This window comes from Sturnus vulgaris, chromosome 2, assembly GCF_052056855.1.
Source record: "Sturnus vulgaris isolate bStuVul1 chromosome 2, bStuVul1.hap1, whole genome shotgun sequence".
Classification (NCBI taxonomy): Eukaryota; Metazoa; Chordata; class Aves; order Passeriformes; family Sturnidae; genus Sturnus; species Sturnus vulgaris.
In genome coordinates, this window is record NC_142244.1 from 104,373,997 (window position 1) to 104,392,187 (window position 18,191).

The window sequence follows — 18,191 nt, forward strand, 5'->3', positions numbered from 1 at the left end:
TACATTAGAGCCAGACTTAATATTCCATTCTAAGAAACCTGGAGAACCATTTGCTGAGACTTGAGTTTCAAGCTGTGGTACACATTATACAGTTTTCAGCAGAAGACAATCAAGGAAAGCAAGTCAGTTGCCAATGTTATGTTATGACACCATTAAGCCCAGATATGCTATAGATCCACAGCTCTGCATTAAAAAAAAAAAAAAGGCAACAAAACCACAGAGGTCTGCAAATGAGCAAAGGTTAAAATCAATGGTTTAGATGACACATAGTTAAGTGTATTTATGGCACCAGATGGTCATGACAACAGTAGGAAATGCATATATTAAATGCTGGAATTTCTAGTTAGTATTCATGATGAGTGCATTTCTTCACATTAGGCAGTTTCTTCAAAATCAAACAACAAAAAAGCATTAAAAAAAAAAAAGTGAAGTAAAATTTCATATGAATAATGAAATGCACTGTAATCTCAAGACTGAGGAAAAGTAGAGAGAATTATCTCTAGTGGGTACTAATACAATATTACAGATAACAGATTTGTCATCTACACCTCTCCTTTCACCCATCTGTATTAACTAGATTTTATACAACACTTCAAAGGAAGATCCTCAAGAATCTATGCCTTATTTACAGATAATGAGAAATTCACAGGATATTAGCCCACTAATAAGAAAAGCATACTTAGGTGTTGCAGGTGATGCAGATCTTCTGGACATGGCAGCAGGAGAATCAGACCTTCTCAGAGGAGATCCCATGCCAGATGATGAACCAGGTGTTGCAGGTCGCTTCTCCTTCTTTATCTTCTCAGTCTAGAAACACAGTTTGTTTTAATTTCCATAATTAGGATCAATAAATCAAAAATGCATTTGATTGTTTTATTAGCAAGAAGGCATATAAAGAGATTTGTGTGGCACACTTGTAGAAGCTTTTTAAACAGCAGCTCACAATTGAGACGCTATTAATAGTTGTTTATTTTACATAGACATAGCACACACCCACTCCTGTCTTACATGAGCAGAGCATGCAAATTTCAGAGAAGTACTGCATCAGAGCCTCTGCAAGAGTGCTTGGGAAAGGTGGTGGCACTGGGTGGTATCTTCAAAATCATCCATATGCCCCTGCTTAGACATGATCAGCAGTGCAAACAGGCATGTCACAGGAATGTTACTGCATGTAACACTGAATCATACCTAAAACTGACGCTTCTCTCACTTGCAGCTAATTTAAATGGCATAAATCCCCCTATCATTAAATATTACTAGATACAGGACCTTATGTGAGTATTATAGCCCTAACACAGAATTTTTTTAAAGCATGCCTTAAACTTTGTAGATTCAGTGAAATGAGTGACTTGCCTTTTCTTTTCTGGAAACTACAGTGGATCGATAATGCATCTTTTAAGCAAGCAGCATTAAAAATGTCCACAGAAAGAGTTAAAGCAATTGCTGTAAAACAGAGGCATTATCAATACACTTGGGGAGTTTCTGAAATATATGAAGCTTGCTCATTAATGAGCAAGACTGGATGCTCATACTTAGGGGGGAATTATATTTGTCATCCCCATTCCCAGAAGTTACAAGCAAGTCCAAAAACAAACACTTCAGTGCCTCAGTTCTCTGAAAACAGGGGTGTTGGTGTTCCAATACCAGCACTCAACACTGATTCCCAGGAGGAAGAAGATATTACAATGCTCCTTAACAGGAGCACAAAGGGAACAGGTGTTGGCAGGGATTACTTCTCTACTGCTGTTTCGTATAGCGGGGAAGCACTTCATTTGTATTCATGTAAAGGGAAAGATAACAAGCAGAAGCTGCATCAGTTTACCCAGCAGTGAAACCAAAACCATTACAAACTCACCTGAGTAACTTCAGCTGCAGGTGCCCCTTTCATGGCATTGGCAGTGGAGTTCGGTGAAGTTGCCTTCTTCCTGTCAGTGCTTCGGGTGGGGGAAGGCTTGTAGGGAGATTTAAGAGGACTAGCTGGTGCTACACGAGGACAGATATGGAATACTAAAGAGTTATAGTACAATAGCAAGAGCAAAAAGGAGCACAGATAGAGGAAGTAAAGGAGGGGAGAAAACAGCATACTTTTATGTTATAACATTCAAAGGTAGTTTTAAAGTGTTTTTTAGTGCTTTAAAATATCACATATAAAGAATTCAATATGATTCCATGTTTATTAAAATGTTTCAACTGAAACATTTTATAGGAAGAAGTTCTCTAAACATTGCTCTTTTACTCATATATGTTTTGAATCACCTGACTAATACTGTCACTCTTTTTTCTTCTTAGAAGTCCAGCATATGATAAAAAGAGTAAGCAGATAATGCTAGTTAGGTGACCTTTGAACACATACTGCAAAACAGGAAAGGTGACAGAAGCACAGGGAGTTTTATCTTTTTTAAAGCCTAAACATGCAAAGGCTCCTAAATATGTTAATTACTTTCCCAAATGATATTTAATCAGAAAAACTAACAAAAAAAATCCCCCATACCTAAACTAAATGCTGCTGTAGGTATTTCAGTTATTGTTATTTGAGGGAGACATCAATTTGAGTGTGACACATGGTTTAACAGCTTACAGGGCAACCTTTTTTTATTTGCAATATGAACAAGATTTTTTTTAAAGTGGGATATTTTATTCCTGATTTTGTTCATATTGACTTCTAAGATGAAACTTTCACATACATACAGAACAATCAACAGAGTATATGTTTTATCAACAAGACAGACACTAATTGCAATCAAGTGATAGAGTGTTTCCAATTTTAGTCAACCAAAGTCAGGAGGGATATTGACTATTGACTTTGAAAAAGCAGTAATTATGCACTATTGTAAATAAAGTCACATTCGAACATTTTTTATTGGAGGCAGCCCTAATAAAATTTTTATGAAGCCTTTTTGAATGCTTTGAAGTTCAATTGGACCTTTGTATTCTTTGGTCCACTTTCCAGCCAACTGGCATAAGGTCACTGTATATTAACAAAAACGTTCAGAAATTTAAAAACTGCCTAAAATAAATATTTTCGCTTCCACTATTAAAAGAATTAACTGTGCATCCAGTAACAACTGTTTGTCTTAATACCTTGACTTTGAGTGACCTTAATAATGTGTTGCTGTAGAGTCTGAAACTGAGGCTCCTCATTTCTAAGCTTACAGAAAATGCAGTAGCAGAGCAAATTTTGACCCCAGCATAATGACAGGAGGCACAGTATGAGCTCTTGTAAAGGAAGATCCCTGTTCACAAAGCTACTTCTATGTGAGAAGTACATGACAAATGGGAGATCTCCCTCAACTATTTTGCTGGCAATTAGTGACAAAATGTCAATGGCCTCTGAGATTATTTGCAACCTGTGCTACAGCCTGATTGCCTTGTGGGGAAATGATAAGAAGATGCTCAAAAAACTGTTCCCAAAATCAGCTACCCTGTTTCAGCTCAATGAAAAAGCAGTTTGCAGAACAAATTGTACCCTTATCAGACATGCCAGTGTGCTCCTTTAAAGATCCTGTGATGAAGAGAGATAAACCTGAGAGTTTACAATCAAAATTAGTGAGGGAAGGACAAAAGTCATCCTTTTTGATTTCTTTCATATCAAATACAAGTCAGAAAAAATCATCCATACGTGGCTGCAGCAATTCAGCTCAAAATCTTAAGCAGAATGTACTGATCTAAATTTGAGTTGGGGTTTGCTCGCTCTTGGCAGTAGTTGGTCCCTGAGCAGTAAGCAAACTGGGAACTTTCTCAAGTACTATATTGAAAACATTGCTGCTTCCAGTAGAGGCTGTTTTTAATGTAGAAACAAGGGAAGCAATTTTAGAGGCATTCAATACAGTGTCCCTATGCACTGAACAGAGAAGTAACACACAAGGGAAAGTAGGTTTACTTAGCAATTCGTTTTAAAATAGCTTTGCATGAAAAGCACAGATGCAGAATTTAAGCCTATTTTAACCAACATGTGTGAAAACATTCATCATGAAGATAGTTTAATCCTGGAAAAGTGTTTCCCTGGAAAAGTGTTTCCTTTTGCAGACAGGCATTTAGGTGTGTGCTTTGGGGCAGTTTTTTTGTTTGTTCTATTAAAAGTAAAAAGGGCTTGTTTCAGCCAATGCTATGACCAGGTATGGCTTTATAAGCAGAAACTACTCAAAGTCAGGCACTTGCCTAAGTATTAGCAGGACTGGAAACATTATTTTTGTAGATGTTTGCAAAATAATGGTTTTGTTAGTATACCCTTTACACATAGGAATGGTAACTATCATCCCTTAAAGATCAATAATTTCTGGAACTAACACCTTCCTATCATTATTCTGTTTTTTCATATGTGTATGTACACCTATATACATATATAGGCGTCACATACACACAGTCACACAGTTAAAGGCAAAAAGATATTTAACAGATAGAAACTGGAACCCTGGTAAAAATAATTAAGACTTGGTAGTGCACTGGGATTTTTGTTCTACATACTATTCGGGTATGACAGGGCTGACATTAATAAATCAATCAAAGCCTCTGAGAGTTGTCACATCCTTGTAGAAAAACCTGTTTCTTAAATGAGTATCTTCTTTTTTTTTTTACAGTCTGCAGTTTTAATGTTTTTTTTCCTAAAACAGATACTCAGAACAGCACAGACAAGATAACGTGCTTTTCAAAGATTTTAAATACATTTCTATCTGAAACAACTTGTTCATCATTGATTTTGTACTATCCTGTAAATTGTCATTTGTTTCATAGTACTCCATTTCTTCCAGCAGCTACATAAATGTAGCTAAAATCATACCTCAATGGTTTAAAGTGAGGAAGTCACATTTTTACCTGGAGTATTGTACTGCTCAGAAAGCATTAATGTACTTCTGCTTCTGGCTAAAGATGACTGTGTGGGAGTCAGCAGTCGAGAAACAATAAAGTTTTCCATTGGACTAAGATGCATGCGGTGAGCTGAAGGATGGGAGCAAATAAAATAAAATTAAAAATGCAAAGAAATAAAAGAGTGTTACATTAAAATAACGGAAACAAAATGATGAAATGATTAATGAAATGACAAAAAAATCCTGAAGTTTTTGAGATTTAAAATACTTGAGGATAATTTTCATTCCCTCTGAAAAAAACCTTCTAATTTCTCCATTGTTTTAAGTTTCCCACTTATACATTATACACATTAAGGTTAAGATCATGTTGTATTTTGTTTTTACTCAGAGACATGTTCCATTCTGCAAAATGGCCGCTTTCATGAGTCAGCACGAAAAAAGTGTGTCTCCTTCCCCAGTAAGAAAGGTAAAACACTTGGTAGCACAGTGCAGCTGCTCACTGCTGTGCCACCCGTGCTAGGACTGCATTTGAAATCTGCCATCTCACCACGTTACGTAAGTCTTATTTATACAATATGCCTGCATTACTTCCTACTCCATAAATATAAGTGTCAACTCTATAAGACATATTTATAGATGTTCCTATTACATGTATATATAGCCATCTGTCACAATAACCTCAAAGCTACTGATGAGCTTAAGCAATTCAAAAATTAAAATAAATTTACCTTCTCTTTTTCATTCTAGAAACAAGCCTTCATAGTAATTTATTTCAGTAAACATATATTTTTTCTCATTAGACTTCTAAAAAAGTGGGGTAGAAGGAAAAAAAGCAAACACAAAATAAACCTAAAAATCCAAGGAATTCACAGTGAGATAAACCCTTCAGTCCTCTTTGTAGTGTTTAGCAACCACTAATCCTACAAGATGATATCTTTTGCAGAGTCTCTTGAGGATCAGTTTCATAAGAAATTAGCAGGCTCTACAACTCTGGTCACCAGATTGAAATGTCCCAGGTGACTCATCTCGGAGATGAGCCTCTGCCTATGGAACATCCCATATCTACTGCCAGACCACCCCTTTGGTTTGCTTTCTTTTTCTTATTTTTCCAGAAGGTCACAACCAGCACAGTTATAGGAAATTGCTGCAGTCACAGCCTTTACAACCCTGTTTGCTTAAGTATCAAAACCTGGAAAATAATCAGTAAAAAACCCACAGCATTTGTTGCTGAACTATGATCTCCAGCACAGCAGCACAGCCTTGGGACAGGCTGCAGAACCATGTTACTAATACAGAACCTCTCAGATGTTTGAATTCCTTTGAATAACAGACACAAGCAAACCACAAAGCCCTATGGACAGAAGTGCTGTAAGCAGAAGGAAGTTTATGCTGGCAGGAGACCAGCGTGTTCACTTGCCTCTGTCAGGGGAATGCGTTATGGCCGCTGTGGAGGACGAGAGGCGTTTACTGATTGGAGACTCCATTTGCTTTGGCAGATTCATTGTAGAAGCTGAAAGTTTGTCACATGCTGCAGAGAAATGCATTGAAGATATTTGTATTCACACTACAGTGTTAATAAACTCCAAAAATTAACCTTGCATTTGTACTCTTGTACATTTGTGGCCCTTGCACTGATCATAGAACTGAACTGGCATGAGATGAGCTCTTTCTGACTGCTGAGGACCAGCACTCTATGACACAACACATGCTTTAGCATGCAACTTTTCTGCTTGTGAATTTAACGTTCCAGTTTCACAACAGCCTATTTTTTACATTGACACTAATAAATAATTGTATATCACGTCTGAACGAGTGAAGCTATTCTGATACAAGACACTCAATACCAGCACGAGCATGAAGCTACCCAAAGAAAACAAACTGCACACATGATAGTTCTGAATTCATCTTCATTCCCCCTCCCCTCTAACTTCAGTCTGGAAGAGCTGAGGTTCATATCAGATATTACTCTAATAAGAAAATGAAATAACCAACATTTGTGCATCTGTATGAGACCTCACTGTTTTAATGACTGATAAAGCCATTTGGCTTTATCTTTTTGTGCTCATGAAGAATTAAAATTAAAAAAAATAGACCTCTGCTCTTCTGAAATACCATTTGACAAAGTCTGTTTGAGCGCAATATCCGTTTCCTACGTTGGCATTTATTCAACTGAATGAAAGAGAAATGTTACTCAGGTATTACTACAGAGTACTAGTACATGACGATCACTATCTGATACTCAGAAGCTAAAAGCACAAATGCTTTGTCCCTTACATTTGAATTTTATTTCTTTCAAAACCAAAAATACTTTCAGCTAGAGACATGTATGTGGCCCTAACTCCACACCTTTTAAGTTACTGCATTCCCTATTATGTCCATCTGATAATAGATGGACAAGCTTCCAAGATTTGCCTCCATTACTACAGTAAACAATACCATTCACTACCTTTGTTTTTTTAAAAAGCACACATAATGCTGGTATGCTGCAAAACATCAGTTGCACAGGTAAATACATTTGCACATGAACAACAATTAGTAAAAAATTGAATCTGTTTGCACAGAAATAATAGTTTTGTGAGATCATAGGGCAGAACAACACTTACTGTAAATTCTGCAGGAGCAATAGCCAAGCTTAACTCCTCCCGTGAGGGACAGAAGGAACCTACTTCTCAAAAGCACAGGCTGTGTTTTCTTTTCAAAACGCCAAGTACATTTGCAATCAAAATCAGAAATTCTATATGCAATCCATTTGTTATTTTGGAGGACTCATCTACTTCAGAGTCCTTTTATGGGAATAATAATTTTAAAGCCTCAACAAACCACAAATAAAACCCTGCAGAAAAAAAGATAACTGAACAATATAAAACATGATTGCTTAAACAATGTCAACCACTTGAGTTTGTTACAAATACCAGTTTGGCCAAAATTCATTTCAGGAGGCTGAAAACGTAACATGGCTGTTTATACCAAATTTATTTGTTCATAAAATACTGCAGAAGAAGGCCCTTGAGATGGAAAAATAGGGCTGTTTTGATGAAACATGATCTTCATAACACATTTTCTTACTGTGCAACTGAAATTTTCCTCAACAGCACCTGTGCACGTCCATTAGAACTGTCAAATATATGTGCAATTATACACACATACACAGAGTACCCACAGAATTAACAAACATGAGAATCTGAGCAGTAGAAGTCTACAGTTACTGAGAAAACCATGAAATGCCTCTACTGTGCTGGAATGTGAGGCATGCAGTGCTTCACCATGGCAAAATTAAAAGGAAATTAAAAGACACTGGTTTACATCATTAAGGGTAATACTGTAGAGCACCAGACTGAAATGGTAAGAAAACAGTGGTTAGGAAGAACAAGATCAGTGGATGGATTACAGTGGTTAGAACAGTTATAAACAAGACACGATGGTACTGTGATTCTCTGAAATACCATTGAAGGAATCAGCAGGAGCAGTAGAGGTCACAGGGTCTGGAGGAAGGGTGTTGGCAGCTAAACCTAGAACAGGGGGTGGGGTATTTTCTGATTCACCTATACAGCAGAGAAATCAGAGCAAAAAGAGGTGAAAGAAATTACTGTATAAGTTGGGGGAGCTGGAATTAAGCACAAACTGCATCACAAAGAAAACTGGTTTCTTTCTCAAAAGACTTCTTTTCATTGTTATATACATTTAATTTCCTGGCTTTTAAAATGATGTATCATGAAAACTATGATATGAAACAGTTTGTCTTTTTAAAGTTAAGTATACTTACACGCTGTTTGAAAGAGAGTAATTGCTATATTTCATCAACACCCAAACACGGGTGTTTTTCCCTATAACATAAGTTTATTCAAACCTGATAAATTCAAATAAATTGTATGATTTAAAAGAAAAAACATTCTGAAATATAAAAGCAGCACATGACTCATTATGTAATAAAAAGAATTTCCTCTGAAGTCAAAGCAAAAATAGCAGTAACAGAATGTACGTGGAGAAAAAGCCCAAACTATTTTAAACTGCACATGCTGCATACTCATCTAGAAATTCCCATCGGGTTTTTAGAAGTACCAAACAAAAACAGATCATCTTCTGCAAGCCTTAGACAGCACTCAGTCCTTTGGTGAATATTAAACTTGCTAACTGTGTGCACAGAAAGATAATGTGTAAGAAGCTAATAAGGGAGACAGTGCATCAATTTTAATTTTAGCATTTAGCATCCTCCAAACAGATTCTGGTTACTCTATTAAAATGATCTGCATTCCTAAAGTTAGGAGGAACCTGTCTCCACAGAAGGTAGTAGGGAGAGGAAGCCCGACAAGCAATTACAAAGCACTTATTCACGCCCCAAGGCAGCAGCCCCTAGGGTACCACCCTAACTATAAACCCATCATACTTACTATCTCCACAGTCTCATGCATTTTGCACTTCCAGATCTGCAATGCAGGCAGCCTGTTTCACTCACCATCTCTGCCTCCTGAGCCTGCTGCCAGTGCTCCTCCCCACGACCATCGCTTCTGCTTCTGTTCCAGCTGCTGGCTGCGTTCGAGGGACCGGCGCATCATGGCTTCTAAACGTTCCTGGTGATTTGGGTACAAACCCAGACACAAATCTCAGTCAGTTCTTCAGGGGCTTCCTTCCCCCGCCTTCTGAAACCATGCTAAAAATACACAGTCCCCCTGTTGCTCCACGCAAGATGATTACAGGAGCTGGCTCACAGTAAAAGAAAAAGAACTGAATAAAGAAGGTATCAGCGTGCTACCTACCTCCAGATATGTGTATCCTTTGTCTGCAAGCCACTGAGGTCACTACAGAGGCCTAAGTAAATAACACAGGTTGCATCACTGCCTAGCATCTGCTCCTGCTGGTGAGGCTGCTGCTGTGCTCTGGACTTAATTTGTATAAGAATAATGCTCGACAAGCATTAACTCCTTCTTGTCTATGCAGACATCAGGGTTCTTTCCCATCCCTTTCTGAGCACAGTTAAATTGCTGCAATGCCAGTGGCTCCACCTAGTCACTCAGATAAATGATCACTTCAAACCCAAAGTAGGTTACTTTGCAGGATGCCCTACTTATTTATTTATTTTTACAAAAACTCCCTCCTTTCTTCTATTATGTTCCTTAAGTCTAGGCATTTAAGACCTTATAATTTTTTTTTCTTCTCTGTGTATTTATTTTAGTGCATGCCTACATCATACTGCTCCAAGATTTGCTTTATTTCCCCTCGCTATGCTCATGTTCTTCTCCATGAGTTAGGATTTTCACAGGAGGAAGAATGAAATTAATTTTTTCTCTCCCCAAATCTTGCTCGACCTCTAACTTACAGCTATGTATGGTCACTTTATTCCCTCTCCATCACCTCCTGACTATCAAAGACCTCCACCGAGTTTCATTCCCACCTCCTCCCTCTGCTAGTTTCTCAGTGATTTATTATAGTGGCAATGATCCCTGCACCTTTTCTTTTCCTCCTTTCAAGCAGATAAAATGTGCTTCTTCCCCACCCACAATTCCATCATCTAACAGCCTCTTCCCTTCCTCCTCCCAGTACCTCATTCATTGCATCTGGCAACCTCCTCACCCTCACATTTCAGCAGCCCAACCCCTACTGTGAAAGATAAGTCTACTCTTGTTGCCTCCAGCTCCTGCCTCAGCGAGTTTTAGCCCTTTGATCCTATTAGTATTTTTGGTGCTATTCCTTATTACCTTTGCTATGTCCGTTGGGTCTAGTATAAAACTCCTACTCTTTTCCACTTCAAACTGGATCCTGCAGGCTTTTGTGATTACATCATACCCATTTTGATTTTTATCAATCCCCTGCTCTATCTCATATATGTTTTGGCAGCTCAGATAAATAGTGTGAAAAACCCTTCATACATCTCTTGGCCAGATTACTTTCTCTCACTAATTAATGCCTTTGGTCTGCCTTTCCTGAACTATTTTACCAAAAAATTTCAGTCTTTGTTCAAGTGTGTTTCCTTCAGGCTCTGCACTGGTGGTGAGCCAGTTGTCTCTGATGGAGCTCCTTTAGCACACCAGACCCTAACATCAGGCACCTCCAGTAATCCCCACACTTTTATAAACGTACCTGTAAACTTTGTCTTACTTTCCCGGGCTTCTGACCTCAGTCATTGACTTTCTACATTGCCAGATGTGCAATCATCTATATATCTAAAATATACTTTTGCCTCTTCCACATCTTTGAAGAATCTCTTCTACTACCATGATTTGCAGTAATGTATTTCTGAGCTCATTTTTTCCACCTCATCCAACCCAGCTAGCAGTTACCCATGAGTATCAAGTGCAAGCCACTACCTTTTAATCTTTAAGCTTTCTTCTAATTTTATTACAAATCACTTGCACTATAAAATATTCTATTACTCTCTATACAAAGAGTGAAAAAAGGAAATTCTTCCATCCTCTATCATTCCCAGCTCTCCTATCCCTGTTACCTTTTGACCAGGTGATCCACCCTGCTGTTACAATTTCTGCTGCTGTCTCCAGGAAGATCTCTCAGTTGTGTTGTGAGCCCACGGTCTATCAGGTAACATCATTCAAAGACCACTGAGAGCAGGCAGCTGCTTCCCTGCCCTCCCTCCCCCCTTCATCCCCCTCCTCTGTCTACTCAGTGCCATCAGTGTCCAGGCAGGCATGAAAATGAGAGCTCTGCCTCTTTCCTTCTCCCTACAGAGCAAACGAACGACGCATCACAAGGCTCAAGCGCAGCCTCTTCTGCAAGAGCACAGAAACCCCCCACAGCCCTGAATACCCCGTTTGCTTCTTGCACACATCGTGCCTGTGAAAATTGAACAATCTTCCACTCTCTGGAATCTGAAGTCAGCCCTCTGCTTTAGTTTGCTAGTCTTTCTTTCTTCTCTTACTACTTGATGATACAAGTTTCATATTTAAATCCTGTGTGTGCAGGCTTTGCATTACATTGTTTTTTTACTTTTAGCTTCCCACCTCTCTAACTTAATTCTGTTTGATTCCCTTTTCTTAGTCTTTCCAAACCTCACATATTTCATCACCACTTCTTCTCTGCAGTGTGCTTCTTTTCACTATTTTCTTCTACGATGCAGCATGCTCCAATCAATCCTTCTACCCACACTCTTTACCAAGTAAAATCACCCTCCCATTTCCTTCTCATTAAAGCATACTCTTACACAGAACCATTTTTTCCCATTCCTAATTAACATTGTTATTCATTAATCAAAAAAGATAAGATTAAAGCATTCATGTTTCAATTATTTCTGTTTGCTGTCTTGTTTGGGGTTATTTAATGATGCTTGGAGTAAGCAATATTCTATAATTGCAAACCAAAGAATACACTTATACCACCTACTATCAAAGTTGTTTCAAGAATAAAATGCATGCCGAAATAGATTAAAGAAATTAAATGACGTTTCATACACATCTGAAAGCCCCTGCTACCTACAATCTGAGGTTGAAATCTTCAGTGATATTAGTTGGAGAGGATTATTCATTTTCATTTGCAAAGAGCCTTTCATTAGAGCCCTATAGAATATAATTAAAGTCACAAAACCTCTGCAGATACAGGTTACATAAAGAACAATATGAAGGCTGCTTTTCACAAAGAAAGGATAGTTATTAACAAACGTTTTAAGTTGGCACAAAACTAAAAAGCCAAAGAAAATAATAAGACATAAGCAAGCATAGCATAAACAACTCCTACATTAATAATTTGTTCCACTACTAAAACTAAACCACAAGACAAAGCTTTCATTCATCAGCAATGTGGAAAACCCTTCCAGTCTATGTTATAGATGAAGCACCTTCTTGACAACATATCAGACTATGCATGTGATCTCATTTGGGAACTTTAACAGCTAGAGACAGAGGAAACAATGTCTGCTCTCAAGATATAGTGAGGTTTCGGACAAAAAACCCTATAATGCACAAGCACTGCATGTAGGTTAAACTAAAAATGAAAAAAAAAAACATAAGAGAGCCATCTACTGCTAGCATCTAAAATATACATTACTTTCCAAAATCCAGTTACTCATGCAAGCTTTCCTTAGCCTCAGCAAGAGAATAAGCACTTGTACTGTCTGAATAAAAATACAAACCCATCCCTCAAAACTCAGTCAAATGACTTGTTTTCTTACAACTAAGTTCTCTCCTTTTCTCTGTGTAAATATAACACAGATGTGACAAGGGAAAAAATGTTTCAAGTATTATGACTTAAAATAATTTGTACAAATAATTCTAAACCAATCTCCTTATACCTGCAAGACAAACATCTGAAAGAGCCCCAAACCATCTCTTCCTCCTTACTTTATATATAGCACTGTATGTAAGTAGCTCAAGGTTTCCTGACAATATCAGTTGGCTTCATCTTTGGAGTGGAGTAGAGTAAGTAAATAAAGCTACAACATCTTGAGAGCTTTTCACTCTCATGTCTAAGTGCATACTTTTTATAAATGTAACAAATAGCGTGCATGCACCAAAACAATCTCTTCCCAATAAGCTGTGTTCAGCTAGATATCTATTCACAAGGTATTTCCAAGTCACATGGAAGTTCAAGAAAAAATTATTCCAACTGAAAAAGGACTAGCTTTACTTTTGTCCAGTTCCCTGTTAAAAGAAACTTTTAAATCACTTCTGTAGAACAACACATTGCTTTCCTCAAGGATCAAAGACTACTTTATTAAAAGAAGTAGACAGCTTTAAAAGTAATACAAAGGGAAGGGCAGAGATACTGAAGACCTCTGTAGATAAGAAAGATGCAGTCAATGTACACAGAATAATTTGTAAACATTATTTATTCAGTTCCTTCTGAAGAATCTGACACTTTCACTATGCTCTGCAACAAGCTCCAGCTGCCCCAAAGAACTCTGATAGAATACCTTAATTCCTACCAAGAGAGACTTCAAAACCACCATCTCTTGTCTGGCATTGTAGAGGGGGGAAAAGCAAGCAAAAGAAATAAAATTTTAGCCACCTCTTTAAGAAGTCCTTTGCAAGCAAAAGAGTCAAGCAGAGGATGCTCTGATACAGGAGCCAACAAGTCCCCATCAGTTTTCTAAGATCTATTCCTCTCAGACTCAGATGCAACAATAATATTTTGTAGAGAGAGATTTATATAACCTCTTCCTATCATGAATGTGCACTACTTTCTGCTCTGTTAAAAAAACAAGGAAAATATTTCAGGGAAAATATAAAGGACAACCAGTAAGGCAGAGAGCAAGGAAGAAAATCTACTTGTCATTTCAGACACCTGAGGAGCAAGTAAAATGGGTACTCTAGTACCCAGCCAGTGTAAACTGGTGTTAAAACTGGAGATGAGGTCACTCACTAAACAGATGCTTTGGGTCTGTCACAGCCTCTCACATCCAGCAACTCTGCTCTCGTTTCTTCAGCAAAGGCAGACCATGAATGCAGGGAAAGCTGGCAGATACTTGCTCTTCCTACATCTCTCCACCTTTCTGTCCTGCTCTGCTGAAAATTTTGAGGACAGGGTTTTGGACGTTTTTGTACTTGGCCCTTTCCCTTACAACCCTCACAAAGGGAATCGATTTTGCTTAGCTGCAAAAGGTTATTACAGCAGAAAATGATGGGGAAGGAGCTCATGACTTCAATGCTGTTATCACAAGATAGAACCCTCCTACCCTTTGTTTCTGCTTTCTCCCATTTTTCTTAAAAGAATTTTAAACAAACCACATGACAAAATATTTTAAAATTAATTCTCAGCCATTACATAGAAGCCACAATGAGTATGTTAAAGTTGAACAACGAATGACAGGATACAATCTTCTCTTCAAGTAAAGTGAAAAATAAAACAAAAAATTCAGTGAACAGCTGTATGTTATTGTGAAATCATGCAGAAGTGTTTTACCTGTTTTGCAAAGTTATTTTGGTGAAAGGATAGGGGCAGAAAAATGGATTTCTAAAGCTTTTCTTATCTAGCAATTGAGGAAATATTCTCTTCTGGCTTTTTTTTTTTTTTTTAAACCACTGCCCCCTTTTCCAAAAATCATTAATTCTTTATCAGTTGTGGGTAGCAGTGCTAGTGTTCTCCACATAATGTCATGCAGAGATATACACACACACCCTGCATTCAGAGAACTGTACCAGAAATTGGACTCACTAGAGCAAAAAAAAGAACCTTAAATGATCTCAGCAGGGAGCATAGAAGAGAGGAAAGGCATAAAGATGCTTAAAAATATATGATTCTGTTTTATGTTAGAATTTGAAAACAGCCTAGATTCTTCACTGCTTTAAGTACAAGTTTCTGAGTTTCTGTCACTGAGGAAAAATGAAGAACATATTTTCACAAACACTTCTGTTTCATGGGCAGTAAACAGAACAGTAAGAAAAATCTTTTCGTTTTTGGAAACATTCATTTTTAAAGACTTCCTTCCAGAAGGCTGGTGCTTTATATTTGACAATCAGAGTCCCAGATATGTTAGCAATAGTAGATGGCTATTCTAGAAGATCAGACAAAAATTTAAAAAAAATTGTTTTGGAAAGTGTTTTTGCTGTACAGTGGTAGACTACTTAGAGCTGTGGTGATGTGGTCTGCAGTTCCTGCAGTAATTGCTCACATGTCTTCAGTCCTGCCCCCACCCCCAATCATTTAATGCATGTCAATATTCAGCCATGTTCACTGCTGCCATACACCTCCCAGTGGACCTCACCTCCTCCTCTTTAAGCTTTTGTCTCCGTTTTTCTTCCACAGCTGCTCTCTTCTGCTCCTCTCTCTGCCTCTGTTCCTCCAGTCTTCTCCAGCGCTCCTCCATTTGCTTTTCATACTGAAGTTTTGCTCTTCTTTCCTTCTCCAGGATCTGCTGCTCCCTAGCAGCTTGTGCAGACAAAAAGGTGCATTTCACATCATGCCAATTTTCTTCTATTTTAAAATTACTTGGTAACGTGAAACAATAGTGTAAAATAACAAATACAAGTACACATGGTTTTAATCCACTAAGATTAAAAATATAGTGCCCAGAGGTGCTGAAATTATTAGTACATCTAAGGAATTTGCTCAATAAATATATAGGGAAGCCCTTGTACACAAGGTGTCAGTTTGTACCCCCTACCTATGTAAAAACAGTGTACAGAACAGTTTGGCAAATTTTATTTATTTATTTTGTTTCAAGTCCCTCTGAAGCTTAAAGCCAAATTAATTTTTCAGACATACTGCTCCTAGTAAGCTTTGAATGAAATTAGTGATATATATTAAAGCAAAAGCCCTTGGGACTTCTTTAAAACTGTCCTTCTTGTTATGGAGCTGCCTTTAAAATAGACACATGTAAACAACATATGCTAAGTTTTCTATGAAGTTTCAAAAATACATCTTTCAGCTCATGATTTGGTGCTACATCTTTACCCACTTCTGCCTCTTCACATGAAAAAAAAAATTACTTCTGTTACTGAGGTTTTGCCCAACTGTTTTTTCCAACTGGAGCAATAATCTTCATGGGGCATTACCCTGATGTTTCAGAAACTCAGACTGCAACAATACATACTGGACTGTTGCTTCAGGTGTACATAGGAGAACAAGTAGCAGGAATTAACGTGGCAAATTGAGAGGAAAAATCCCATGCAAGTGTATTCCATAAAAAGGCAGGAAAGAGGAGTTCAGTAAGCATGCCTATATACACACAAGCCTGTAGTGCCACAAAGCAACACACATAAAGCCAATATAGAAGGAATATTGCCAGGCTAAGAACTTGAAAGTCAGGGAAAGCCAGAATTAACACTGTTTATATAAGAGCTAGTCCTTCCTGCTCACTTATTCAGCCTGTGTTTCTTCAGCTCCTGTTTCCTTGTGCAGCATATCATCACTCTTCTCTCTCATTTTATCTTCCCATCATTCCTAGGCTCTTGCCCAGCCATCCCAAATGCCTCTTCTCAGATCAGCCTTTTCCTCTCAGTCCCTGGCCCCAGGCTCTTTAACCACAGCTGTGACTTTCAGTCCCTCTCAGCCCCACTCCATCCTCACTCCCTTGGGTGAAAGCCAGAGTCCTCCCAACACCCAAATCCTTTTCCAACATTCCATTTCTTTCCCTTGAATACAGAATCCTACATTACTTCTTCCTCATATTCAGCCTGCTTTCCAGAACACCACCTAGCTTATTCTTGTTAGAAATACAGCTGATCCACTCATCCTCCCCACTCAAGACAGATGGTATGAGGTCAGTGATGCAGTGCATCTGGATTGAATGCATGAAGTTGAGACTAGTCAACAGAAAAAGTCACCTCAGAGACAGTGGATAACAAGTCACCAGGCATTAATTATTCCAACTGCTAGCCACATCAGGTAGAGCAGGTGAAAAAAGCATGCTGGAGTTCATAAAAACCAAAAATAAAGTGAAGTGTCCAGAGATTGTGCTAAGATTACCTTCTGAGTAAGTAGATGAAACCTGGGACTGATTCTGGACAGAGAAGTAAACAATTCTGTCATCATGGACACACATACAATTCTTGTTGCTTACTTCATATTGCTCCATAGTACCTGACTGCTTAAAGATCTGAGCTTTGGGGGAACACGATGCTTTTATCTGAACTTCTAGAAGAAAATTCTCACGGTCAAAGTGTAACCAAGATCCAAAGCTCCCCATTACAGAAATGGTCTTAACTCTAAAGAAATATATTTCCAGGAGGCATATATGATGTCTGTGAGAAAACTGCAGACACCACCTTCCAAATCCCCTGGGCCAACCACTCCCAATATCTCCATGTTTCAGTTTCCTTCTCATCTCTTCTACTCCAAGTCCTTCCCAATCTAACCATCGTATCACTTTCTTGGGACCCAGAAAAGAAAGGATTATCAGGAGGAAAGAAGAGATAGCCCAGATTGAGTGTACCTGGAAGAGAAGTAAGTCCCAAATAGACAGAAGCTCAGGCAAGATTAAGAGCTAAAGAACAGCAGATTTTCACCAGAACTACCAAAAGGAATCGTGCTGATCAAGCCCATGGTAATTAAAAATGTTGAGTCAGTGGTCTCAAGCCCCAGACTTTGCAAAGAAATTGTCAACAGTTTGTTTAATGCAAGTAAAACAGTATTTTCCTATGATTCTTTGACAGGTGCCCATACTTGTTTAGTTGACATTTCCGCAAAATATATGCTTATCTTAGATTTTACAAAAATCATAAAACACTGACAATTCCTTCTGCTAGGTATTGTCAGGTTATCTCTAGGAACAGTGCTGCTGACTTTTCTCATTACAATGAGAAGTGAAGTTAACTGTTCAACACTTTTTTATATACAGAGAGAGATATAGGAAGTCCAAATCAATGTTGAACAGAAAATTTCATTTATGTATATATATATATACACACACACACACACACATATCTATGTGTATTTTAATTGGGTATACACCTACTCTCCTTAAATATATATACTTTTTACATGTATATTTTACAATTCTTTCTA

At 38.0% G+C, this 18,191-nt stretch overlaps 1 protein-coding gene across 7 annotated transcripts in view; it reads right to left on the reverse strand.

Moving 5' to 3' along the window:
* The window catches only part of MAP7D2 (MAP7 domain containing 2), an 80,766-nt gene that overhangs the window by 17,168 nt on the left and 45,407 nt on the right, over positions 1–18,191 (reverse strand). Inside the window, exons 3-9 of one of the 7 annotated variants that reach the window (XM_088160255.1) lie at positions 15,451–15,614; positions 9,259–9,373; positions 8,249–8,347; positions 6,223–6,333; positions 4,813–4,935; positions 1,856–2,007; positions 680–807 (exon numbers count right to left, since the gene is read on the reverse strand). In XM_088160255.1, coding sequence (XP_088016381.1) covers positions 680–807; positions 1,856–2,007; positions 4,813–4,935; positions 6,223–6,333; positions 8,249–8,347; positions 9,259–9,373; positions 15,451–15,614 — 892 coding nt within the window. Of the gene's footprint in view, positions 1–679; positions 808–1,855; positions 2,008–4,812; positions 4,936–6,222; positions 6,334–8,248; positions 8,348–9,258; positions 9,454–9,559; positions 9,829–15,450; positions 15,615–18,191 lie in introns of those variants that run through there. The other 6 variants (XM_088160258.1, XM_088160259.1, XM_088160257.1 and 3 more) reach the window with 6 other exon arrangements.